General features: G+C 44.4%; 1 protein-coding gene across 1 annotated transcript in view; it reads left to right on the top strand.

The window, feature by feature from the left end:
• The window catches only part of LOC139556686 (fibronectin type III domain-containing protein 4-like), an 89,722-nt gene extending 62,493 nt beyond the window's left edge, over window positions 1-27,229 (top strand). Inside the window, exons 5-6 of the mRNA XM_071370928.1 lie at window positions 12,328-12,461; window positions 25,276-27,229. Of these exons, the coding sequence (XP_071227029.1) occupies window positions 12,328-12,461; window positions 25,276-25,317 (176 nt within the window). The 3' untranslated portion in view covers window positions 25,318-27,229. The remainder of the gene's footprint in view (window positions 1-12,327; window positions 12,462-25,275) is intronic.
• Window positions 27,230-27,876: the final 647 nt, after the last annotated feature.

Raw genomic sequence — 27,876 nt, 5'->3', positions numbered from 1 at the left:
TTACAGGTACAGACTGGCTTTACAGGTGAATACTGGCTTTACAGGTACGGACTGGCTTTACAGGTACAAACTAGCTTTACAGGTATGGACTGGCTTTACAGGTACGGACTGGTTTACAGGTACAGACTGGCTTTACAGGTACGGACTGGCTTTACAGGTACAGACTGGCTTTACAGGTATGGACTGGCATTACAGGTACGGACTGGTTTACAGGTACAGACTGGCTTTACAGGTACAGACTGGCTTTACAGGTACAAACTAGCTTTACAGGTACAGACTGGCTTTATAGGTACGGACTAGCTTTTCTGGTACGGACTGGTTTTACAGGTACGGACTGGTTTACAGGTACGGACTGGTTTACAGGTACAGACTATCTTTACAGGTACAGCCCGGCTTTACAGGTACAGCTGTGATTATTACAGGTACAGCTGTGATTATTACAGGTACAGCAGTGATCTTAATAATTTATTAACTGTATATGTTTTACATTATTTACAGGATCATTAATGATGAGCTAGGGAGTACGAGTTATTTACAGGATCATTAATAATGAGCTAGGGAGTACGAGTTATTTACAGGATCATTAATGATGAGCTAGGGAGTACGAGTTATTTACAGGATCATTAATGATGAGCTAGGGAGTACGAGTTATTTACAGGTCATTAATGATGAGCTAGGGAGTACGAGTTATTTACAGGATCATTAATGATGAGCTAGGGAGTACGAGTTATTTACAGGATCATTAATGATGAGCTAGGGAGTACGAGTTATTTACAGGATCATTAATGATGAGCTAGGGAGTACGAGTTATTTACAGGATCATTAATGATGAGCTAGGGAGTACGAGTTATTTACAGGATCATTAATGATGAGCTAGGGAGTACGAGTTATTTACAGGATCATTAATGATGAGCTAGGGAGTACGAGTTATTTACAGGATCATTAATGATGAGCTAGGGAGTACGAGTTATTTACAGGATCATTAATGATGAGCTAGGGAGTACGAGTTATTTACAGGATCGTTAATGATTAGCTAGGGACTAAGAGTTCAGATAATGTATCAGGGTGCTGGTTTCACTATATCTCTGTCAATCAATCAATGAATCAATGAATCAACTATTTAATCAATCAAAGCACTTCAAGGTCATCTTTTGACAACAATAATAAGAGGGCCATATAGGCCAAAATCGGGTTTTGTTCTCATTTAATAACTTCTTGAGAATACAGGGGGTGCTATTTTTCCATTAGCATAATTTGCTCTACAGATTAAACTGCCTCTTATTCAATTATTGCTCTTACTATATGCATATAAATAATACCATTGGAAAGAAAACAATCTCTAGTTTCTAAAACCGTTTCAATTTTGTCTCTGAGTGATACAGAAGTCATTTGACAGCACTTTCCATGACCAAGAAGAAAAAAGCAAGATGTGTATGCCAGCTTCAACTCTCTGCCTATATATGGTCGTGCCCCCTATGACCCGAAACACACCTCATTGGCCTTCCTCTGGGTGTCAAGAGGACGTCAGAGGAAAAATATCTTGTTTATCTGGGACTGACGTGAAATGAGAGCTAATTCTTTGGCGTGACCGACAACTTCCGGTTCTCTAAATCGTGCGGCTTGTAGCTGCGATTGTCTTCTGTTGTGCGGCCATTATGGATGAAAACTATCTCCGTCTCGAAGTTTGTTTGATACATGTGACCAGATCATCGTAATGTATGTTTTTTCAATATAGTTTAATCAGATTATTTGAATTTTTTCGGGAGTTTTGTGGTGTTCCGTTGTCTGATTTTATTTACGTTTGAGAGATCCGTGCCACTCGACCAGTACCTGTGCTAAATGGAGTGGGAAAGGAACAATTCTGAACGGAACCAACGACTCATCTTGACAAAGGACACTTTGATCAACATTCTGATGAAAGATCAGCCATAGTAAGACCCAATTTACGATGTTATATCATATCTGTTGTGCATGTGAACTGGCCGTGGGCGCCTAGCCGAATCTGCCTGGTATAGCTATGCTAATTTAGCGCTACATTTTGTTTTCGTTATAAAACATTTAATAAATCTGAAATATTGTTTGGATTCACCAGATGTTGGGCTTTCAATATCTGTACGCTGTGTATTTTTCTGAAATGTTTTAAGATGAGTAATTCGTTATATGACGTTGGTCTCTGTAATTGTTCTGGCTGGGTCAGCACTATTTCAGATTGCAGCTGCAATGTAGAACTGTGATTTATACCTGAAAAATGCACATTTTTCCCAAAAAAAACTATGCTATACCATAAATATGTTATCAGACTGTCATCTTATGAAGTTGTTTCTTGGTTAGTGGCTATATATATTTTTATTTAGTCGAATTAGTGATAGCTACTGACGCAGGAAAAAACTATTGGGAGTAAAAAAATGGTGTCCTTTGCTAACGTGGTTAGCTAATAGATTTACATATTGTGTCTTCCCTGTAAAACATTTAAAAAATCTGAAATGGTGGCTTTATTCACAAGACCTGTATCTTTCATCTGGTGTCTTGGACTTGTGATTTAATGATATTTAGATGCTACAAGTTACTTGTGACGCTATGCTAGCTATGCTACTCAGTGGGGGGGGGGGGGGGTGGGGGGTGCTACCGGATCAGGGTTGGTGACTCGTGAGAAGTTTTAAGTAAGACCACATTAACAGTATGGCTCAGTATTTCTACATAGCTTCCCCTCTATGATCACGTCAAATCTACATCACACTTCTCCCACTAGTCCCAGATATTCAACCCTCCAGCCCAGTAATTGGTTAGCCGTGTCTCATGCGTCTATTCTCATTGATTAGCAGTGTGACACAAGAAGTGCAACACAATGAGACGTGGCAGGCTGGGATACCCCATGGACCTGCACGAACTGGGGCTATTTCCCAATTAGCTCTCCTTCTTCCTAAAGTATCCACTTGTTTACTTCTCTTCACTGATTTGAAAGTTAAAAAAATAAAAACATGGCGGTAACTCCCACTAGCCCATGCCTGCACCAATCCAATGCTTTTTCTTTTGTGGGAAGCAATGAATGAATGCACAGTGAGATTATTTCGGATGCACACAGGGTTTCCTACCCCAGGGACACGGCTGTGGAGAGGGTTAATAAAAAATAAATGAAGGAAGCTGAGAGAGAAGACACAAGCCTCTGTGATAATAAATAAAAGAAGCCTGGAGAGAAGACGGGAGCCTCTGAAGCCGGGAGAGAAGACAGGAGGCTCTGAAGACAGGAGGCTCTGAAGACAGGAGAGAAGACAGGAGCCTCTGAAGCCGGGAGAGAAGACAGGAGCCTCTGAAGCCGGAAGAGAAGACAGGAGCCTCTGAAGACAGGAGAGAAGAAAGGATCCTCTGAATAGAGGAGCCTCTGAATAGAGGAGCCTCTGAAGACAGGAGCCTCTGAAGACAGGATAGAAGACAGGAGCCTCTGAAGACAGGAGCCTCTGAAGACAGGAGCCTCTGAAGACAGCAGCCTCTGAAGACAGGAACCTCTTAAGACAGGAGATAAGACAGGAGCCTCTGAATAGAGGAGCCTCTGAAGACAGGAGCCTCTGAATAGAGGAGCCTCTGAAGACAGGAACCTCTTAAGACAGGAGATAAGACAGGAGCCTCTGAATAGAGGAGCCTCTGAAGACAGGAGAGAAGACAGGAGCCTCTGAATAGAGGAGCCTCTGAAGACAGGAGAGAAGACAGGAGCCTCTGAAGACAGGAGAGAAGACAGGAGCCTCTGTCCCAAATGGCACCATACTCACTATATAGAGAGCATCCTATGAAGGGAATAGGGTGCTACGGTGCTATTTGAAGGGAATAGGGTGCTATTTGAAGGGAATATGGTGATAGGGTGCTATTTGAAGGGAATAGGGTGCTATTTGAAGGGAATAGGGTGCTATCTGAAGGGAATAGGGTGATAGGGTGCTATTTGAAGGGAATAGGGTGCTATTTGAAGGGAATAGGGTGATAGGGTGCTATTTGAAGGGAATAGGGTGCTATTTGAAGGGAAAAGCGTGATAGGGCGCTATTTGAAGGGAATAGGGTGCTATTTGAAGGGAAAAGCGTGATAGGGCGCTATTTGAAGGGAATAGGGTGATATTTGAAGGGAATAGGGTGCTATTTGAAGGGAATAGCGTGATAGGGCGCTATTTGGAAGGAAATAGGGTGCTATTTGAAGGGAATAGGGTGCTATTTGAAGGGACTAGGGGTGCTATTTGGGAGGCAGTAACTGTCAGCTCCATCACCAACTCTACATCTCTTAGTGTATGGTGTAATGGGACGAAGGCGTATAAATTCTTATTGAATAGCTTATAAATGTGTTATGAGTGCTTTATAAACTAGCAATATCATCGTGACACCATTGGCTTTTCTCTGGCGTAGGAAATGAACAGCTACGCTATACCCTCATAAAGAATTCAACACACAGAAGATTGAATTGCCAGTTTCTCCCGGTGATGGGTAGATAAATGGTTTGCTGACTTCACGTCAATCTCAGGATCGTCTGCTTCCTAGATATAAAGGCACCTCAGATTTGACTCCTGAGTAGAATCCATCGGGAGGAGGTTGTGAATTAAAGAAGAAGAAAATACCGACATGAAATTGCAATGAGAACACATTTGGTGTTGCTTTATAATAGAGGGAATTTGTCCAACATTGTTGTGTGTGTCTGGACAACAACGTCATCTAGTCTTTCCTTGCTGGCTTCCAGCAGTGTTACTATAGTACCCCTGTATAGGAAGGTACGTGACGTTCAAATCAAAACAAATCAAACATCAAATCAAATCAAATGTATTTATATAGCCCTTCGTACATCAGCTGATATCTCAAAGTGCTGTACAGAAACCCAGCCTAAAACCCCCCAAACAGCAAGCAATGCAGGTGTAGAAGCACGGTGGCTAGGAAAAACTCCCTAGAAAGGCCAAAACCTAGGAAGAAACCTAGAGAGGAACCAGGCTATGAGGGGTGGCCAGTCCTCTTCTGGCTGTGCCGGGTGGAGATTATAACAGAACATGGCCAATATGTTCAAACGTTCATAGATGACCAGCATGGTCAAATAATAATAATCTCAGTGGTTGTTCAGCTAGCTACGTCAATCTCAGTGCTACTGATGGTCTTGGCGGTGAGATCTAAACACTATTATATACCCTAATATACAGTGGGGAGAACAAGTATTTGATACACTGCCGATTTTGCAGCTTTTCCTACTTACAAAGCATGTAGAGGTCTGTCATTTTTATCATAGGTACACTTCAACTGTGAGAGACGGAATCTAAAACAAAAATCCAGAAAATCACATTGTATGATTTTTAAGTAATTAATTTGCATTTTATTGCATGACATAAGTATTTGATCACCTACCAACCAGTAAGAATTCCGGCTCTCACAGACCTGTTAGTTTTTCTTTAAGAAGCCCTCCTGTTCTCCACTCATTACCTGTATTAACTGCACCTGTTTGAACTCGTTACCTGTATAAAAGACACCTGTCTACACACTCAATCAAACAGATTCCAACCTCTCCACAATGGCCAAGACCAGAGAGCTGTGTAAGGACATCAGGGATAAAATTGTAGACCTGCACAAGGCTGGGATGGGCTACAGGACAATAGGCAAGCAGCTTGGTGAGAAGGAAACAACTGTTGGCGCAATTATTAGAAAATGGAAGAAGTTCAATGACGGTCAATCACCCTCGGTCTGGGGCTCCATGCAAGATTTCACCTCGTGGGGCATCAATGATCATGAGGAAGGTGAGGGATCAGCCCAGAACTACACGGCAGGACCTGGTCAATGACCTGAAGAGAGCTGGGACCACAGTCTCAAAGAAAACCATTAGTAACACACTACGCCGTCATGGATTAAAATCCTGCAGCGCACGCAAGGTCCCCCTGCTTAAGCCAGTGCATGTCCAGGCCCGTCTGAAGTTTGCCAATGACCATCTGGATGATCAAGAGGAGGAATGGGAGAAGGTCATGTGGTCTGATGAGACAAAAATAGAGCTTTTTGGTCTAACTCCACTCGCCGTGTTTGGAGGAAGAAGAAGTATGAGTACAACCCCAAGAACACCATCCCAACCGTGAAGCATGGAGGTGGAAACATCATTCTTTGGGGATGCTTTTCTGCAAAGGGGACAGGACGACTGCACCGTATTGAGGGGAGGATGGATGGGGCCATGTATCGCGAGATCTTGGCCAACAACCTCCTTCCCTCAGTAAGAGCATTGAAGATGGGTCGTGGCTGGGTCTTCCAGCATGACAACGACACGAAGCACACAGCCATGGCAACTAAGGAGTGGCTCCGTAAGAAGCATCTCAAGGTCCTGGAGTGGCCTAGCCAGTCTCCAGACCTGAACCCAATAGAAAATCTTTGGAGGGAGCTGAAAGTCCGTATTGCCCAGCGACAGCCCCGAAACCTGAAGGATCTGGAGAAGATCTGTAGGGAGGAGTGGGCCAAAATCCCTGCTGCAGTGTGTGCAAACCTAGTCAAGAACTACAGGAAACGTATGATCTCTGTAATTGCAAACAAAGGTTTCTGTACTTCTGTACTTTATGAGGGTATAGCGTAGCTGTTCATTTCCTACGCCAGAGAAAAGCCAATGGTGTCACGATGATATTGCTAGTTTATAAAGCACTCATAACACATTTATAAGCTATTCAATAAGAATTTATACGCCTTCGTCCCATTACACCATACACTAAGAGATGTAGAGTTGGTGATGGAGCTGACAGTTACTGCCTCCCAAATAGCACCCCTAGTCCCTTCAAATAGCACCCTATTCCCTTCAAATAGCACCCTATTTCCTTCCAAATAGCGCCCTATCACGCTATTCCCTTCAAATAGCACCCTATTCCCTTCAAATATCACCCTATTCCCTTCAAATAGCGCCCTATCACGCTTTTCCCTTCAAATAGCACCCTATTCCCTTCAAATAGCGCCCTATCACGCTTTTCCCTTCAAATAGCACCCTATTCCCTTCAAATAGCACCCTATCACCCTATTCCCTTCAAATAGCACCCTATTCCCTTCAAATAGCACCCTATCACCCTATTCCCTTCAGATAGCACCCTATTCCCTTCAAATAGCACCCTATTCCCTTCAAATAGCACCCTATCACCCTATTCCCTTCAAATAGCACCCTATTCCCTTCAAATAGCACCGTAGCACCCTATTCCCTTCATAGGATGCTCTCTATATAGTGAGTATGGTGCCATTTGGGACAGAGGCTCCTGTCTTCTCTCCTGTCTTCAGAGGCTCCTCTATTCAGAGGCTCCTGTCTTCTCTCCTGTCTTCAGAGGCTCCTCTATTCAGAGGCTCCTGTCTTATCTCCTGTCTTAAGAGGTTCCTGTCTTCAGAGGCTCCTCTATTCAGAGGCTCCTGTCTTCAGAGGCTCCTCTATTCAGAGGCTCCTGTCTCTCCTTCCTCATGATCATTGATGCCCCACGAGGTGAAATCTTGCATGGAGCCCCAGACCGAGGGTGATTGACCGTCATTGAACTTCTTCCATTTTCTAATAATTGCGCCAACAGTTGTTTCCTTCTCACCAAGCTGCTTGCCTATTGTCCTGTAGCCCATCCCAGCCTTGTGCAGGTCTACAATTTTATCCCTGATGTCCTTACACAGCTCTCTGGTCTTGGCCATTGTGGAGAGGTTGGAATCTGTTTGATTGAGTGTGTGGACAGGTGTCTTTTATACAGGTAACGAGTTCAAACAGGTGCAGTTAATACAGGTAATGAGTGGAGAACAGGAGGGCTTCTTAAAGAAAAACTAACAGGTCTGTGAGAGCCGGAATTCTTACTGGTTGGTAGGTGATCAAATACTTATGTCATGCAATAAAATGCAAATTAATTACTTAAAAATCATACAATGTGATTTTCTGGATTTTTGTTTTAGATTCCGTCTCTCATAGTTGAAGTGTACCTATGATAAAAATTACAGACCTCTACATGCTTTGTAAGTAGGAAAACCTGCAAAATCGGCAGTGTATCAAATACTTGTTCTCCCCACTGTATATACACTACTATATATATATATGTGTTACTATAGTACCCCTGTATAGGAAGGTACGTGACGTTCTGCTAGCTACGTCAATCTCAGTGCTACTGATGGTCTTGGCGGTGAGATCTCTGTGTCCCTGCCCTTAACATATTATAAACACTATTAAATACCCTAATATATACACAGCATTATAAACCCTTTTATGTATACACTAGTATATATACATTATTACATAAACTATTATATATACACTATTATATATACACTATTATATACCCTATTATATGTACACTATTATATATACATTATTACATAAACTATTATATATACTACTAAATACCCTATTATATATACTATTATATACCCTATTATATGTACACTATTATATATACATTATTACATAAACTATTATATATATATACTACTATATACCCTATTATATATACTATTATACACCCTACTATATACACTACTTTATACCCTATTATATATACTATTATATGTACACTATTATATAACCAATTATATATACTATTATATACACTATTATATATACTATTATATACCCTATTATATATACTAGTATATACACTATTATATATACTACTATATGCCCTATTATATATACTATTATATACACTATTATATACACTATTATATATACACTATTATATATACTATTATATACACTATTATATATACTATTATATACACTATTATATACACTATTATATACACTATTATATATACACTATTATATATACTATTATATACACTATTATATATACTATTATATACACTATTATATAAACTATTATATACACTATTATATATATACTATTATATACACTATTATATACACTATTATATATACACTATTATATATACACTATTATATATACTATTATATACACTATTATATATACTATTAGTCCGGCGCCGAAAAGAGATGGCTGCCTCGCTTCGTGTTCCTTGGAAAATATGCAGTATTTTGTTTTTTTACGTGTTATTTCTTACATCGGTACCCCGGGTAATCTTAGGTTTCATTACATACAGTCGGGAGGAACTACTGAATATACGATTAACGTCAACTCATCATCGTTCCTACCAGGAATATGACTTTCCCGAAACGGATCCAGTGTTTTGCCTTCCACACAATACAATGGATCTGATCCCAGCCGGCGACCCTGTGCGACGCCGAAAAAGGGGAAAACGTGGCGGTCTCGTGGTCAGGCTTCGGAGACGGGCACATCGCGCTCCACTCCCTAGCATACTACTCGCCAATGTCCAGTCTCTTGAAAATAAGGTTGATGAAATCCGAGCACGGGTAGCATTCCAGAGAGACATCAGGGATTGCAACGTGCTCTGCTTCACGGAAACATGGCTAACTCAAGGGACGCTAACGGAGTCGGTGCAGCCAGCTGGTTTCTTCATGCATCGCGCCGACAGAAACAAACATCTTTCCGGTAAGAAGAGGGGCGGGGGGGTATGCCTTATGATTAACGAGAAGTGGTGTGATCATCATAACAACACACAAGAACTCAAGTCGTTCTGTTCACCTGATCTAGAACTCCTCACAATCAAATGTCGACCGCATTATCTACCAAGGGAATTCTCGTCAATCATAATCACAGCCGTATACATTCCCCCCCAAGCAGACACATCGATGGCCCTGAACGAACTTTATCTGACTCTTTGTAAACTGGAAACCACACACCCTGAGGCTGCATTCATCGTAGCTGGGGATTTTAACAAGGCTAATCTAAAAACAAAACTCCCTAAATTCTATCAGCATATCGATTGTGCTACCAGGGCTGGAAAAACACTAGACCATTGTTATACTAATTTCCGCGACGCTTATAAGGCCCTCCCCCGCCCCCCTTTCGGAAAAGCTGACCACGACTCCATTTTGTTGATTCCAGCCTACAAACAAAAACTCAAACAACAAGCTCCCGCGCTCAGGTCTGTTCAACGCTGGTCCGACCAATCTGAATCCACGCTTCAAGACTGCTTCGATCACGCAGATTGGAATATGTTCCGCATCGCGTCCAACAACAATATTGACGAATATGCTGATTCGGTGAGCGAGTTCATTAGGAAGTGCATTGACGATGTCAATGCACGCAGCAGCGCCTCTTCAACCTTAGGAGGCTGAAGAAATTCGGCTTGTCACCAAAAGCACTCACAAACTTCTACAGATGCACAATCGAGAGCATCCTGTCGGGCTGTATCACCGCCTGGTACGGCAACTGCTCCGCCCACAACCGTAAGGCTCTCCAGAGGGTAGTGAGGTCTGCAGAACGCATCACCAGGGGCAAACTACCTGCCCTCCAGGACACCTACACCACCCGATGTCACAGGAAGGCCATAAAGATCATCAAGGACAACAACCACCCAAGCCACTGCCTGTTCACCCCGCTATCATCCAGAAGGCGAGGTCAGTACAGGTGCATCAAAGCAGGGACCGAGAGACTGAAAAACAGCTTCTATCTCAAGGCCATCAGACTGTTAAACAGCCACCACTAACATTTAGCGGCCGCTGCCAACATACTGACTCAACTCCAGCCACTTTAAAAATGGGAATTGATGGAAATTATGTAAAAATGTACCACTAGCCACTTTAAGCAATGCCACTTAATACAATGTTTACATACCCTACATTACCCATCTCATATGTATATATACTGTACTCTATATCATCTACTGCATCTTGCCATCTTTATGCAATACATGTACCACTAGCCACTTTAAACTATGCCACTTTATGTTTACATACCCTACAGTACTCATCTCATATGTATATACCGTACTCTATACCATCTACTGCATCTGCCATGCCGTTCTGTACCACCACTCATCCATATATCTTTATGTACATATTCTTTATCCCTTTACACTTGTGTGTGTGTGTAAGGTAGTAGTGTGGAATTGTTAGGTTAGATTACTGTTGGTTATTACTGCATTGTCGGAACTAGAAGCACAAGCATTTCGCTACACTCGCATTAACATCTGCTAACCATGTGTATGTGACTAATAAAATTTGATTTGATTTGATTTGATTTATTATATACACTATTATATATACTATTATATACACTATTATATATACTATTATATACACTCACAGCTACTGTACCATTAAAATCCAGGGAACCACACAGTCACATCAACCAGCTAACATTCTCATCCAGGACCTGCTTAGCATCTGACCGCAAGGCTCTACACAGGGTTGTGTGTTCGGCCCACTACATCACTGGGACCGACCTCCCTGCCAGGCGGTGTCTGAGGAAGGCACTAAAAATGATCAAACACTCCAGCCACCCAAGTTGTAGACTGATATCTCTGCTACCGTACGGCAAGCGGTACCGTAGTGCCAAGTGTGGGACAAAAAGAACCCTGAACAGCTTCTACCTCCATGCCATAAGACTGATCAATAGTTCAATAGTTAATCAATGGCTACCCGGAGAATCTGCATTGACTCCCAACTCTTTTGACTCATCACATAAGCTGCTGTTACTGTTTATTATCTATCCTGTTGCCTAGTCATTTTATACCTACCTATATGTACATACCTACGTCAATTACGTTACCCCTGCACATCAACTCAGTACTGGTACTCCATGTACATAGCCAAGTTATCGTTACTCATTGTGTATATATTCCTTGTGTTATTATTTTTCTATAATTTTTCATTGTTGGGAAAGGCTCGTAAGTAAGCATTTCACTGTTAGTCTACTCCTTTTGTTTTACGAAACTTGTGAGAAATACAATCTGATTTGATTTAGAAGAGTCCCAGATTTCAAATGGAATTACGGGAACGTTTTCCAAAATTCTGCAACTCTACGACCACCTCTCAGGCGGTGAGCATCAGTCTACTGCTGGTTCTGAAAACACTGTGTTGCAAAATACTAATCTTCCCTGCTGAAAGATAAAGACATCACCATCGACTCCACCATTGTGATCTCCACCATTGTGATCTCCACCATTGTGATCACCGCCATTATGATCTCCACCATTGTGATCTCCTCCATTGTGATCACCACCATTGTGATCTCCGCCATTGTGATCTCCACCATTGTGATCTCCGCCATTGTGATCTCCACCATTGTGATCTCCACCATTGTGATCTCCGCCATTGTGATCTCCACCATTGTGATCTCCACCATACACTCCCTGGGGAATGAGACAGCTACCTTTTCAACATGCCTCTACTAGCCCAGGTTACAACAACAGGAAGTGATGACAGGCATGTGAGTGACAATGACAGTATGTTAATCCCCATCTCTCTTGTCTAACCCCCCCCCCCCCCCCCCTCCTCTTCCCCCCTCCCCGCAGCTGTAATCGCCTTGTTCTGTCGGCAGTATGACATCATCAAGGACAACGACTCCAGCTCCGGTAAAGACAAGGTTAAACCGTCGTCGTTGGCGAGCACGCCAGAACACTGCTCCGGAGGACTGCTACGGAGCAAGGTACATAGATGAATGACTGAATCGATGGAAAGAGAGAGAGAGAGAGAGAGAGATGTATGGATGAATGAATGAATGAACACCGCGGCGGAGGAGTGCCACAGAGCAAGGTGGGCATGGTAGACCATGAGACACAGTTTGTAGGTCGTAGTCAACAAGTACGTATCACACACTGTAGTAAACAATCACTTCATGTGCTACATTTAGCACCACGCTGTCTACCTGATGATGCATTCATGTACCTACATCATATGAATACAGAAGCAGTCAAAAGGCTAAGCAGCAACACCTGCAGGCACTCTGCATCTCCTCTTCTCTGCACTTCACACTAGAACTGTTTCCACATCGAGCTGGGCTGAATGGCTGCTGCTCCATAGCCGTGGTTACCGGAACCCACCCTCATCCACAGACCTTATTTCCCAGAGTCCATTTGGAGCACTGTGACCTCTATATACCACCAGTTACTGTTGTTGTGATCCTTCTCAGTAACGTCTATAGTGGTGTCCATTTCTGTTGCTGCCCTCTCAGTAACCTCTATAGTGGTGTCCATTTCTGTTGCTGCCCTCTCAGTAACGTCTATAGTGGTGTCCATTTCTGTTGCTGTCCTCTCAGTAACGTCTATAGTGGTGTCCATTTCTGTTGCTGTCCTCTCAGTAACATCTATAGTGGTGTCCATTTCTGTTGCTGTCCTCTCAGTAACATCTATAGTGGTGTCCATTTCTGTTGCTATTGTCTCAGTAACATCTATAGTGGTGTCCATTTCTGTTGCTGCCCTCTCAGTAACGTCTATAGTGGTGTCCATTTCTGTTGCTGCCCTCTCAGTAACGTCTATAGTGGTGTCCATTTCTGTTGCTGTCCTCTCAGTAACATCTATAGTGGTGTCCATTTCTGTTGCTATTGTCTCAGTAACGTCTATAGTGGTGTCCATTTCTGTTGCTGTCCTCTCAGTAACATCTATAGTGGTGTCCATTTCTGTTGCTATTGTCTCAGTAACGTCTATAGTGGTGTCCATTTCTGTTGCTGTTGTCTCAGTAACATCTATAGTGGTGTCCATTTCTGTTGCTATTGTCTCAGTAACGTCTATAGTGGTGTCCATTTCTGTTGCTGTCCTCTCAGTAACATCTATAGTGGTGTCCATTTCTGTTGCTGCCCTCTCAGTAACCTCTATAGTGGTGTCCATTTCTGTTGCTGCCCTCTCAGTAACGTCTATAGTGGTGTCCATTTCTGTTGCTGCCCTCTCAGTAACATCTATAGTGGTGTCCATTTCTGTTGCTGCCCTCTCAGTAACGTCTATAGTGGTGTCCATTTCTGTTGCTGCCCTCTCAGTAACCTCTATAGTGGTGTCCATTTCTGTTGCTATCGTCTCAGTAACGTCTATAGTGGTGTCCATTTCTGTTGCTGCCCTCTCAGTAACGTCTATAGTGGTGTCCATTTCTGTTGCTATCGTCTCAGTAACGTCTATAGTGGTGTCCATTTCTGTTGCTGCCCTCTCAGTAACATCTATAGTGGTGTCCATTTCTGTTGCTGCCCTCTCAGTAACGTCTATAGTGGTGTCCATTTCTGTTGCTGCCCTCTCAGTAACGTCTATAGTGGTGTCCATTTCTGTTGCTGCCCTCTCAGTAACATCTATAGTGGTGTCCAATTCTGTTGCTGCCCTCTCAGTAACGTCTATAGTGGTGTCCATTTCTGTTGCTGCCCTCTCAGTAACGTCTATAGTGGTGTCCATTTCTGTTGCTGCCCTCTCAGTAACGTCTATAGTGGTGTCCATTTCTGTTGCTGCCCTCTCAGTAACGTCTATAGTGGTGTCCATTTCTGTTGCTGTCCTCTCAGTAACGTCTATAGTGGTGTCCATTTCTGTTGCTGCCCTCTCAGTAACGTCTATAGTGGTGTCCATTTCTGTTGCTGCCCTCTCAGTAACATCTATAGTGGTGTCCATTTCTGTTGCTGCCCTCTCAGTAACGTCTATAGTGGTGTCCATTTCTGTTGCTGCCCTCTCAGTAACGTCTATAGTGGTGTCCATTTCTGTTGCTGCCCTCTCAGTAACATCTATAGTGGTGTCCATTTCTGTTGCTGTCCTCTCAGTAACATCTATAGTGGTGTCCATTTCTGTTGCTGTCCTCTAAGTAACGTCTATAGTGGTGTCCATTTCTGTTGCTGCCCTCTCAGTAACGTCTATAGTGGTGTCCATTTCTGTTGCTGCCCTCTCAGTAACATCTATAGTGGTGTCCATTTCTGTTGCTGTCCTCTCAGTAACGTCTATAGTGGTGTCCATTTCTGTTGCTGCCCTCTCAGTAACATCTATAGTGGTGTCCATTTCTGTTGCTGTCCTCTCAGTAACATCTATAGTGGTGTCCATTTCTGTTGCTGTCCTCTAAGTAACGTCTATAGTGGTGTCCATTTCTGTTGCTGCCCTCTCAGTAACGTCTATAGTGGTGTCCATTTCTGTTGCTGCCCTCTCAGTAACATCTATAGTGGTGTCCATTTCTGTTGCTGTCCTCTCAGTAACGTCTATAGTGGTGTCCATTTCTGTTGCTGCCCTCTCAGTAACCTCTATAGTGGTGTCCATTTCTGTTGCTGTCCTCTCAGTAACATCTATAGTGGTGTCCATTTCTGTTGCTGTCCTCTCAGTAACGTCTATAGTGGTGTCCATTTCTGTTGCTGTCCTCTCAGTAACGTCTATAGTGGTGTCCATTTCTGTTGCTGTCCTCTCAGTAACATCTATAGTGGTGTCCATTTCTGTTGCTTTCCTCTCAGTAACGTCTATAGTGGTGTCCATTTCTGTTGCTGTCCTCTCAGTAACGTCTATAGTGGTGTCCATTTCTGTTGCTGCCCTCTCAGTAACATCTATAGTGGTGTCCATTTCTGTTGTTATTTGTGGGAATACGTAGGAACAGATACATTTTTTTAACAAAACCTAAAAGTAAAAAAAAATGCTGAACCCTGGCTTATAGGAACACTGGATAGCACTGGATGATGGGCAGCAGATTTAGGATCATCTGGAGGCGAAAGAAACGCACACTTATTTAGGAGAGGTGCTGGCTAGCGGAGTAGAACACCTGTTTAGGAGAGGTGCTGGCTAGCGGAGTAGAACACCTGTTTAGGAGAGGTGCTGGCTAGCGGAGTAGAACACCTGTTTAGGAGAGGTGCTGGCTAGTGGAGTAGAACACCTGTTTAGGAGAGGTGCTGGCTAGTGGAGTAGAACACCTGTTTAGGAGAGGTGCTGGCTAGTGGAGTAGAACACCTGTTTAGGAGAGGTGCTGGCTAGCGGAGTAGAACACCTGTTTAGGAGAGGTGCTGGCTAGCGGAGTAGAACACCTGTTTAGGAGAGGTGCTGGCTAGCGGAGTAGAACACCTGTTTAGGAGAGGTGCTGGCTAGCGGAGTAGAACACCTGCTTAGGAGAGGTGCTGGCTAACAGAGTAGAACACCTGCTTAGGAGAGGTGCTGGCTAACAGAGTAGAACACCTGTTTAGGAGAGGTGCTGGCTAACAGAGTAGAACACCTGTTTAGGAGAGGTGCTGGCTAGCAGAGTAAAACACCTGTTTAGGAGAGGTGCTGGCTAGCAGAGTAGAACACCTGTTTAGGAGAGGTGCTGGCTAGCGGAGTAGAACACCTGTTTAGGAGAGGTGCTGGCTAGCAGAGTAGAACACCTGTTTAGGAGAGGTGCTGGCTAGCAGAGTAGAACACCTGTTTAGGAGAGGTGCTGGCTAACAGAGTAGAACACCTGTTTAGGAGAGGTGCTGGCTAACAGAGTAGAACACCTGTTTAGGAGAGGTGCTGGCTAGCAGAGTAGAACACCTGTTTAGGAGAGGTGCTGGCTAGCAGAGTAGAACACCTGTTTAGGAGAGGTGCTGGCTAGCGGAGTAGAACACCTGTTTAGGAGAGGTGCTGGCTAGCAGAGTAGAACACCTGTTTAGGAGAGGTGCTGGCTAGCAGAGTAGAACACCTGTTTAGGAGAGGTGCTGGCTAGCAGAGTAGAACACCTGTTTAGGAGAGGTGCTGGCTAGCGGAGTAGAACACCTGTTTAGGAGAGGTGCTGGCTAGCAGAGTAGAACTCCTGGTTAGAAGAGGTGCTGGCTAGCGGAATATAACACCTGTCTAGGAGAGGTGCTGGCTAGCAGAGTAGAACACCTGTTTAGGAGAGGTGCTGACTAGCAGAGTAGAACACCTGTTTAGGAGAGGTGCTGGCTAGCAGAGTAGAACACCTGTTTAGGAGAGGTGCTGGCTAGCAGAGTAGAACTCTTGGTTAGGAAAGGTGCTGGCTAGTGGAATATAACACCTGTCTAGGAGAGGTGCTGGCTAGCGGAGTAGAACACCTGTTTAGGAGAGGTGCTGACTAGCAGAGTAGAACACCTGTTTAGGAGAGGTGCTGTCTAGTGGAGTAGAACACCTGTTTAGGAGAGGTGCTGGCTAGCAGAGTAGAACACCTGTTTAGGAGAGGTGCTGGCTAGCAGAGTAGAACACCTGTTTAGGAGAGGTGCTGGCTAGCAGAGTAGAACACCTGTTTAGGAGAGGTGCTGGCTAGTGGAGTAGAACACCTGTTTAGGAGAGGTGCTGGCTAGCAGAGTAGAACACCTGTTTAGGAGAGGTGCTGGCTAGCAGAGTAGAACACCTGTTTAGGAGAGGTGCTGGCTAGCAGAGTAGAACACCTGTTTAGGAGAGGTGCTGGCTAGCAGAGTAGAACACCTGTTTAGGAGAGGTGCTGACTAGCAGAGTAGAACACCTGTTTAGGAGAGGTGCTGGCTAGCAGAGTAGAACACCTGTTTAGGAGAGGTGCTGGCTAGAGGAGTAGAACACCTGTTTAGGAGAGGTGCTGGCTAGTGGAGTAGAACACCTGTTTAGGAGAGGTGCTGACTAGCAGAGTAGAACACCTGTTTAGGAGAGGTGCTGGCTAGCAGAGTAGAACACCTGTTTAGGAGAGGTGCTGGCTAGCAGAGTAGAACACCTGTTTAGGAGAGGTGCTGGCTAGCGGAGTAGAACACCTGTTTAGGAGAGGTGCTGGCTAGCGGAGTAGAACACCTGTTTAGGAGAGGTGCTGGCTAGCGGAGTAGAACACCTGTTTAGGAGAGGTGCTGGCTAGCGGAGTAGAACACCTGTTTAGGAGAGGTGCTGGCTAGCGGAGTAGAACACCTGTTTAGGAGAGGGGCTGGCTAGCGGAGTAGAACACCTGTTTAGGAGAGGTGCTGGCTAGCGGAGTAGAACACCTGTTTAGGAGAGGTGCTGGCTAGCAGAGTAGAACACCTGTTTAGGAGAGGTGCTGACTAGCAGAGTAGAACACCTGTTTAGGAGAGGTGCTGGCTAGCGGAGTAGAACACCTGTTTAGGAGAGGTGCTGGCTAGCAGAGTAGAACACCTGTTTAGGAGAGGTGCTGGCTAGCAGAGTAGAACACCTGTTTAGGAGAGGTGCTGGCTAGCGGAGTAGAACACTTGAGAAAGAAAAGGAGATTCACACACTCTAGGAGCTCAGAAGGAATAATTTAATAACCAAATAACCAAACTGATGAAGACAGCTTGTCTGTCGAAAACGTTGAATATTAGGTTATTAAATTATTCCTTTTGAGCTCCTAGTGTGCAGCTCTCCATACATGTTTCAACAGATTTAGGATGCCTCTCAATTGGCACCCTATTCCCTGTATAGTGCACTACTTTTAATTCCCTATATAGTGCACTACTTTTCATTCCCTGTATAGTGCACTACTTGTCATTCCCTGTATAGTGCACTACTTGTCATTCCCCGTATAGTGCACTACTTTTCATTCCCTATATAGTGCACTACTTTTCATTCCCTATATAGTGCACTACAGTCGCTATGGGGATAATGCTATTTGGGGAGGATCCTTAGTCTCTGTACTGAAGCCACCAGCCAATCGATCAGAGGGGTCATCTGCATCAGAAAGAACACCATGCCAGGGTAGAGAGAAATGAACTGAGTGAGGTACTGAGCTCTCTCCTGTTTGAAGAAGCTCAGGGGTAAACCTCTGTTCCTCTTCCTCCTGTTTGAAGAAGCTCAGGGGTAAACCTCTGTTCCTCTTCCTCCTGTTTGAAGAAGCTCAGGGGTAAACCTCTGTTCCTCTTCGTTCTGTTTGAAGAAGCTCAGGGGTAAACCTCTGTTCCTCTTCGTTCTGTTTGAAGAAGCTCAGGGGTAAACCTCTGTTCCTCTTCCTCCTGTTTGAAGAAGCTCAGGGGTAAACCTCTGTTCCACTTCGTTCTGTTTGAAGAAGATCAGACGTAAACCTCTGTTCCACTTCTCATTAGGAGGTCGATGGGGAAAGAGAGGGTTTCTGATGAGGATCATGACAATTTTCCAGAATTTACTAGTTGAAGCATTACGATAATTATTTTTCTGTCACAAATGTATTGTTCAGAAAGGTTAAATATATTTTTTAATTTTAAGGGGTGACTTAATAAAACGCGGTACTGCTGAGGGGGGGGGGGCTGGATAGGAAAGTGGCTTTTATAGAGATCGATTCCCTTCCTCCTCGTCTCACCTAAACGATCTAGTCTGACATCGATAAGTGTTCTTGCCAGGCTTCACTAACCGATGACCTATTGTGATCAATGGTGATGATGGTTTTATCTGTCAAAGACCAAAGTTGGCTGGACAGATCGCTGAGACTGACAAGGACAGAGCAGGAGACAACATAACTGCTCTGACAACAATACATGAATATGTATGATTAGTGACAGAGACAATGTGGTGGTGTTATGAATATGTATGATTAGTGACAGAGACAATGTGGTGGTGTTATGAATATGTATGATTAGTGACAGAGACAATGTGGTGGTGTTATGAATATGTATGATAACTGACAGAGACAATGTGGTGGTGTTATGAATATGTATGATTACTGACAGAGACAATGTGGTGGTGTTATGAATATGTATGATTAGTGACAGAGACAATGTGGTGGTGTTATGAATATGTATGATTAGTGACAGAGCCCATGTGGTGGTGTTATGAATATGTATGATTAGTGACAGAGACAATGTGGTGGTGTTATGAATATGTATGATTAGTGACAGAGCCCATGTGGTGGTGTTATGAATATGTATGATTAGTGACAGAGACAATGTGGTGGTGTTATGAATATGTATGATAACTGACAGAGACAATGTGGTGGTGTTATGAATATGTATGATTAGTGACAGAGACAATGTGGTGGTGTTATGAATATGTATGATTACTGACAGAGACAATGTGGTGGTGTTATGAATATGTATGATTAGTGACAGAGACAATGTGGTGGTGTTATGCATATGTATGATTAGTGACAGAGACAATGTGGTGGTGTTATGAATATGTATGATTAGTGACAGAGACAATGTGGTGGTGTTATGAATATGTATGATTACTGACAGAGACAATGTGGTCGTGTTATGAATATGTATGATTAGTGACAGAGACAATGTGGTGGTGTTATGAATATGTATGATTAGTGACAGAGACAATGTGGTGGTGTTATGAATATGTATGATAACTGACAGAGACAATGTGGTGGTGTTATGAATATGTATGATTAGTGACAGAGACAATGTGGTGGTGTTATGAATATGTATGATTACTGACAGAGACAATGTGGTGGTGTTATGAATATGTATGATTAGTGACAGAGACAATGTGGTGGTGTTATGAATATGTATGATTAGTGACAGAGACAATGTGGTGGTGTTATGAATATGTATGATTAGTGACAGAGACAATGTGGTGGTGTTATGAATATGTATGATTAGTGACAGAGACAATGTGGTGGTGTTATGAATATGTATGATTAGTGACAGAGACAATGTGGTGGTGTTATGAATATGTATGATAACTGACAGAGACAATGTGGTGGTGTTATGAATATGTATGATTAGTGACAGAGACAATGTGGTGGTGTTATGAATATGTATGATTAGTGACAGAGACAATGTGGTGGTGTTATGAATATGTATGATTACTGACAGAGACAATGTGGTGGTGTTATGAATATGTATGATTAGTGACAGAGACAATGTGGTGGTGTTATGAATATGTATGATTAGTGACAGAGACAATGTGGTGGTGTTATGAATATGTATGATTAGTGACAGAGACAATGTGGTGGTGTTATGAATATGTATGATTAGTGACAGAGACAATGTGGTGGTGTTATGAATATGTATGATTACTGACAGAGACAATGTGGTGGTGTTATGAATATGTATGATTAGTGACAGAGCCCATGTGGTGGTGTTATGAATATGTATGATTACTGACAGAGACAATGTGGTGGTGTTATGAATATGTATGATTAGTGACAGAGAAAATGTGGTGGTGTTATGAATATGTATGATAACTGACAGAGACAATGTGGTGGTGTTATGTTGTTGAACCTTCCTCTTTTCCTACAGAGAAACCCAACACATGTTCTGATTGGTTAGCTGAGGCAACGACGTCAGATTAGCATGTTCTTTTAAACGTCATGTCATCCCCTCTACCTCTTTCTGCAGTGGGTGTCTCAAATGGCACCCTACACCCTATGGGCCCTGGACAAAAGTAGTACACTATATAGGGTATAGGGAATAGGGTGCCATTTTGGATGCAGGTGACGCCTCAGTCCTCTTCCTCTGACAGGACTGGTAACAGGTGATGTCTCCGTCCTCTTCCTCTGACAGGACTGGTAACAGGTGATGTCTCAGTCCTCTTCCTCTGACAGGACTGGTAACAGATGATGTCTCAGTCCTCTTCCTCTGACAGGACTGGTAACAGGTGATGTCTCAGTCCTCTTCCTCTGACAGGACTGGTAACAGGTGATGTCTCAGTCCTCTTCCTCTGACAGGACTGGTAACAGATGATGTCTCAGTCCTCTTCCTCTGACAGGAATGGTAACAGGTGATGTCTCAGTCCTCTTCCTCTGACAGGACTGGTAACAGATGATGTCTCAGTCCTCTTCCTCTGACAGGACTGGTAACAGGTGATGTCTCAGTCCTCTTCCTCTGACAGGACTGGTAACAGATGATGTCTCAGTCCTCTTCCTCTGACAGGACTGGTAACAGGTGATGTCTCAGTCCTCTTCCTCTGACAGGACTGGTAACAGGTGATGTCTCAGTCCTCTTCCTCTGACAGGACTGGTAACAGGTGATGTCTCAGTCCTCTTCCTCTAACAGGACTGGTAACAGGTGATGTCTCAGTCCTCTTCCTCTAACAGGACTGGTAACAGATGATGTCTCAGTCCTCTTCCTCTGACAGGACTGGTAACAGATGATGTCTCAGTCCTCTTCCTCTGACAGGACTGGTAACAGGTGATGTCTCAGTCCTCTTCCTCTGACAGGACTGGTAACAGGTGATGTCTCAGTCCTCTAACAGGACTGGTAACAGATGATATCTCAGTCCTCTTCCTCTGACAGGACTGGTAACAGATGATGTCTCAGTCCTCTTCCTCTGACAGGACTGGTAACAGGTGATGTCTCAGTCTTCTTCCTCTGACAGGACTGGTAACAGATGATGTCTCAGTCCTCTTCCTCTGACAGGACTGGTAACAGATGATGTCTCAGTCCTCTTCCTCTGACAGGACTGGTAACAGGTGATGTCTCAGTCCTCTTCCTCTGACAGGACTGGTAACAGGTGATGTCTCAGTCCTCTTCCTCTGACAGGACTGGTAACAGGTGATGTCTCAGTCCTCTTCCTCTGACAGGACTGGTAACAGGTGATGTCTCAGTCCTCTTCCTCTGACAGGACTGGTAACAGGTGATGTCTCAGTCCTCTGACAGGACTGGTAACAGATGATATCTCAGTCCTCTTCCTCTGACAGGACTGGTAACAGATGATGTCTCAGTCCTCTTCCTCTGACAGGACTGGTAACAGGTGATGTCTCAGTCTTCTTCCTCTGACAGGACTGGTAACAGATGATGTCTCAGTCCTCTTCCTCTGACAGGACTGGTAACAGGTGATGTCTCAGTCCTCTTCCTCTGACAGGACTGGTAACAGGTGATGTCTCAGTCCTCTTCCTCTGACAGGACTGGTAACAGGTGATGTCTCAGTCCTCTTCCTCTTACAGGACTGGTAACAGGTGATGTCTCAGTCCTCTTCCTCTGACAGGACTGGTAACAGGTGATGTCTCAGTCCTCTAACAGGACTGGTAACATATGATGTCTCAGTCCTCTTCCTCTAACAGGACTGGTAACAGATGATATCTCAGTCCTCTTCCTCTGACAGGACTGGTAACAGGTGATGTCTCAGTCCTCTTCCTCTGACAGGACTGGTAACAGATGATGTCTCAGTCCTCTTCCTCTAACAGGACTGGTAACAGGTGATGTCTCAGTCCTCTAACAGGACTGGTAACAGGTGATGTCTCAGTCCTCTTCCTCTGACAGGACTGGTAACAGGTGATGTCTCAGTCCTCTTCCTCTGACAGGACTGGTAACAGGTGATGTCTCAGTCCTCTTCCTCTGACAGGACTGGTAACAGGTGATGTCTCAGTCCTCTTCCTCTGACAGGACTGGTAACAGGTGATGTCTCAGTCCTCTTCCTCTAACAGGACTGGTAACAGGTGATGTCTCAGTCCTCTTCCTCTAACAGGACTGGTAACAGATGATGTCTCAGTCCTCTTCCTCTGACAGGACTGGTAACAGATGATGTCTCAGTCCTCTTCCTCTGACAGGACTGGTAACAGGTGATGTCTCAGTCCTCTTCCTCTGACAGGACTGGTAACAGGTGATGTCTCAGTCCTCTAACAGGACTGGTAACAGATGATATCTCAGTCCTCTTCCTCTGACAGGACTGGTAACAGATGATGTCTCAGTCCTCTTCCTCTGACAGGACTGGTAACAGGTGATGTCTCAGTCTTCTTCCTCTGACAGGACTGGTAACAGATGATGTCTCAGTCCTCTTCCTCTGACAGGACTGGTAACAGATGATGTCTCAGTCCTCTTCCTCTGACAGGACTGGTAACAGGTGATGTCTCAGTCTTCTTCCTCTGACAGGACTGGTAACAGATGATGTCTCAGTCCTCTTCCTCTGACAGGACTGGTAACAGATGATGTCTCAGTCCTCTTCCTCTGACAGGACTGGTAACAGGTGATGTCTCAGTCCTCTTCCTCTGACAGGACTGGTAACAGGTGATGTCTCAGTCCTCTTCCTCTGACAGGACTGGTAACAGATGATATCTCAGTCCTCTTCCTCTGACAGGACTGGTAACAGATGATGTCTCAGTCCTCTTCCTCTGACAGGACTGGTAACAGGTGATGTCTCAGTCCTCTTCCTCTGACAGGACTGGTAACAGGTGATGTCTCAGTCTTCTTCCTCTGACAGGACTGGTAACAGATGATGTCTCAGTCCTCTTCCTCTGACAGGACTGGTAACAGGTGATGTCTCAGTCCTCTTCCTCTGACAGGACTGGTAACAGGTGATGTCTCAGTCCTCTTCCTCTGACAGGACTGGTAACAGGTGATGTCTCAGTCCTCTTCCTCTTACAGGACTGGTAACAGGTGATGTCTCAGTCCTCTTCCTCTGACAGGACTGGTAACAGGTGATGTCTCAGTCCTCTTCCTCTGACAGGACTGGTAACAGGTGATGTCTCAGTCCTCTTCCTCTGACAGGACTGGTAACAGATGATGTCTCAGTCCTCTTCCTCTAACAGGACTGGTAACAGGTGATGTCTCAGTCCTCTAACAGGACTGGTAACAGGTGATGTCTCAGTCCTCTTCCTCTGACAGGACTGGTAACAGGTGATGTCTCAGTCCTCTTCCTCTGACAGGACTGGTAACAGATGATGTCTCAGTCCTCTTCCTCTGACAGGACTGGTAACAGGTGATGTCTCAGTCCTCTAACAGGACTGGTAACAGGTGATGTCTCAGTCCTCTTCCTCTGACAGGACTGGTAACAGATGATGTCTCAGTCCTCTTCCTCTGGCAGGACTGGTAACAGGTGATGTCTCAGTCCTCTAACAGGACTGGTAACAGGTGATGTCTGTCCTCTTCCTCTGACAGGACTGGTAACAGATGATGTCTCAGTCCTCTTCCTCTGACAGGACTGGTAACAGGTGATGTCTCAGTCCTCTTCCTCTGACAGGACTGGTAACAGGTGATGTCTCAGTCCTCTTCCTCTGACAGGACTGGTAACAGATGATGTCTCAGTCCTCTTCCTCTGACAGGACTGGTAACAGGTGATGTCTCAGTCCTCTTCCTCTGACAGGACTGGTAACAGATGATGTCTCAGTCCTCTTCCTCTGACAGGATTGGTAACAGGTGATGTCTCAGTCCTCTTCCTCTGACAGGACTGGTAACAGGTGATGTCTCAGTCCTCTAACAGGACTGGTAACAGGTGATGTCTCAGTCCTCTTCCTCTGACAGGACTGGCAACAGGTGATGTCTCAGTCCTCTAACAGGACTGGTAACAGGTGATGTCTCAGTCCTCTTCCTCTGACAGGACTGGTAACAGATGATGTCTCAGTCCTCTTCCTCTGACAGGACTGGTAACAGGTGATGCCTCAGTCCTCTTCATCTGACAGGACTGGTAACAGGTGATGTCTCAGTCCTCTTCCTCTGACAGGACTGGTAACAGGTGATGTCTCAGTCCTCTTCCTCTGACAGGACTGGTAACAGGTGATGTCTCAGTCCTCTTCCTCTGACAGGACTGGTAACAGGTGATGTCTCAGTCCTCTTCCTCTAACAGGACTGGTAACAGGTGATGTCTCAGTCCTCTTCCTCTGACAGGACTGGTAACAGGTGATGTCTCAGTCCTCTTCCTCTAACAGGACTGGTAACAGGTGATGTCTCAGTCCTCTTCCTCTGACAGGACAGGATAGAGCTGCTTAACAACAATAACATGCATCCATTTCTCTCTCCCTATCTATTGCAGTTTCATCCATCGCTACAATCTATCAACATCATGGAGGTTTGATGGGAAAAGTGAAGAAGTCAACTTCCCCCCTCCTCCTTCTCCTCCTCCTCATTCCTCCTTTCCTTCTCTCCTCCTCCTTTCCTTCTCTCCTCCTCCTCCTTTTCTTCTCTCCTCCTCCTCCTCCTCATCCCTCCTTTCCTTCTCTCCTCCTCATCCCTCCTTTCCTTCTCTCCTCCTCCTCATCCCTCCTTTCCTTCTCTCCTCCTCCTCATCCCTCCTTTCCTTCTCTCCTCCTCCTCATCCCTCCTTTCCTTCTCTCCTCATCCTCCTCCCTCCTTTCCTTCTCTCCTCCTCCTCCTCCTCTCTGATGAAGACAGAACGTTGGACGGAACAAGCCATTATCTTAACTGCCACCACGAGGAGCGACTGGCAATGCCCGTCGGCCACGTTATTCCAGCAAAGGACACACACACACACACACACACACACACACACACACACACACACACACACACACACACACACACACACACACACACACACACACACACACACACACACACACACACACACACACACACACAGCTAAGCAAACACAGCCATGCACACATAAACAGACACACTTTCTCCTGCAGGTTCATTGTGCATACTGTAATGTTAACCCATGTTTCAGTTAACGTTAAAGCATTCGCCATATAGATACTTGGTTTGCAATTGCAAAACACTTGTGGCCATCTGTGTCGTCATGATTTCATGAGCAGGTTATTTGTGATATTGCCTAACTGGACTGACTCCCTGCTCTTCTATTCTTGGTTAAATATCCTGTCATTTTTCAGCTTTTTGTTTCTCCTAATTCTCTTCCCCCTTAGTTGTTCTGCTTATCCTAATTCTCTTCCCTTTCAGTTAGTTTTTCTGCTTTTCCTAATCCTATTCCCACTTAGATAGTTTTCAGGTTTTTGCTTATCCCAACCCTCTTCCCCCTTAGGAAATGTTTCTGCTTTTCCTAATCCTCCTCATCCTTAGATCGCTTTTGTACAGTCAATATGATCCAATTTGGTTGCTACAAATCATTTGATAATTCTTCAGGTAGTTATCACAGGTGAAATATTGTGATTGGAATCAAACCGTAGAATATAGCCAAACAATGTTAACATGTGTAAATGACATGAAGTAGTTGTGGACATATGTAGTTGTGGATGAAACAGCAGACCATTCCCCAACACATTAATAACCCATGACTGTACAGTATGGTAAAGAAAGGTTCCATACGTTGATTACTGGAGGGCGCATGCTAGTCTTTCACCTGTCGGGTTAGCATCAAAAGATGCCCGAAAATAAATGTTATTTATGTTATTATTGTCCTCCTTCCTCTTAGTGAGGAACTTGTTTGTCTGTTCATACCTTTGTGTTTTGACCATATTGTAAATATCCTTATCCCTGTGTTTTACCTGACTTATCGAACCAGAGTCTGTTTTTTTTCAGCTGCCCAGAAGGTACGATTATGATGTAACAGGAAGTGATCCAAGTTCTAGTCAATTGACTACTGCTTAAACAGATGACACGTTTTCTATATTGTTTTCTATATTGATTATACATGATTTTCTTTAGGAACGTAGTGAAGTAAAAGTAAAAATGGTCAAAAATATAAATAGTAAAGTATAGTTACCCCAAAAAACGAATTAAGTAGTACTTTAAAGTATTTTTGACAATTTTTACTTTTACTTCACTACGTTCCTAAAGAAAATCATGTACTTTTTACTCCATATATACCCAAAAGTACTCGTTACAATTTAAATGCTTAAGAGGACAGGAAAATGGTCCAATTCACACACTTCTCAAGAGAACATCCCTGGTCATCCCTACTGCCTCTGATCTGGCAGACTCATTAAACACAAATGCTTCGTTTGTAAATGATGTCTGAGTGTTGGAGTGTGCCCCTGGCTATCCGTAAATAAAAAAATCAAGAAAATTGTGCCGTCTGGTTTGCTTAAGAGGTTGCCTGGTTGGGAGGTTGTTGGGAGGTTGTCTGGTTGGGAGGTTGACTGGTTGGGAGGTTGACTGATTGGGAGGATGTTGGGAGGTTGACTGATTGGGAGGTTGCCTGGTTGGGAGGATGTCTGGTTGGGAGGTTGACTGGTTGGGAGGATGTCTGGTTGGGAGGTTGACTGGTTGGGAGGTTGCCTGGTTGGGAGGTTGACTGGTTGGGAGGTTGTCTGGTTGGGAGGTTGACTGGTTGGGAGGATGTCTGGTTGGGAGGATGTCTGGTTGGGAGGTTGACTGGTTGGGAGGTTGCCTGGTTGGGAAGATGTTGGGAGGTTGACTGGTTGGGAGGTTGACTGGTTGGGAGGTTGCCTGGTTGGGAGGATGTCTGGTTGGGAGGATGTCTGGTTGGGAGGTTGACTGGTTGGGAGGATGTCTGGTTGGGAGGTTGTCTGGTTGGGAGGTTGACTGGTTGGGAGGTTGCCTGGTTGGGAGGATGTTGGGAGGTTGACTGGTTGGGAGGTTGACTGGTTGGGAGATTGCCTGGTTTGGGAGATTGTTGGGAGTTTGCCTGGTTGGGAGGTTGTCTGGTTGGGAGGATGTTGGGAGGTTGACTGGTTGGGAGGTTGTCTGGTTGGG

This window comes from Salvelinus alpinus, chromosome 27 (assembly GCF_045679555.1).
Source record: "Salvelinus alpinus chromosome 27, SLU_Salpinus.1, whole genome shotgun sequence".
Taxonomy (NCBI): Eukaryota; Metazoa; Chordata; class Actinopteri; order Salmoniformes; family Salmonidae; genus Salvelinus; species Salvelinus alpinus.
The sequence above is the reverse complement of the archived record's forward strand: the minus strand, read 5'-3'. Positions and strand labels throughout refer to the sequence as shown.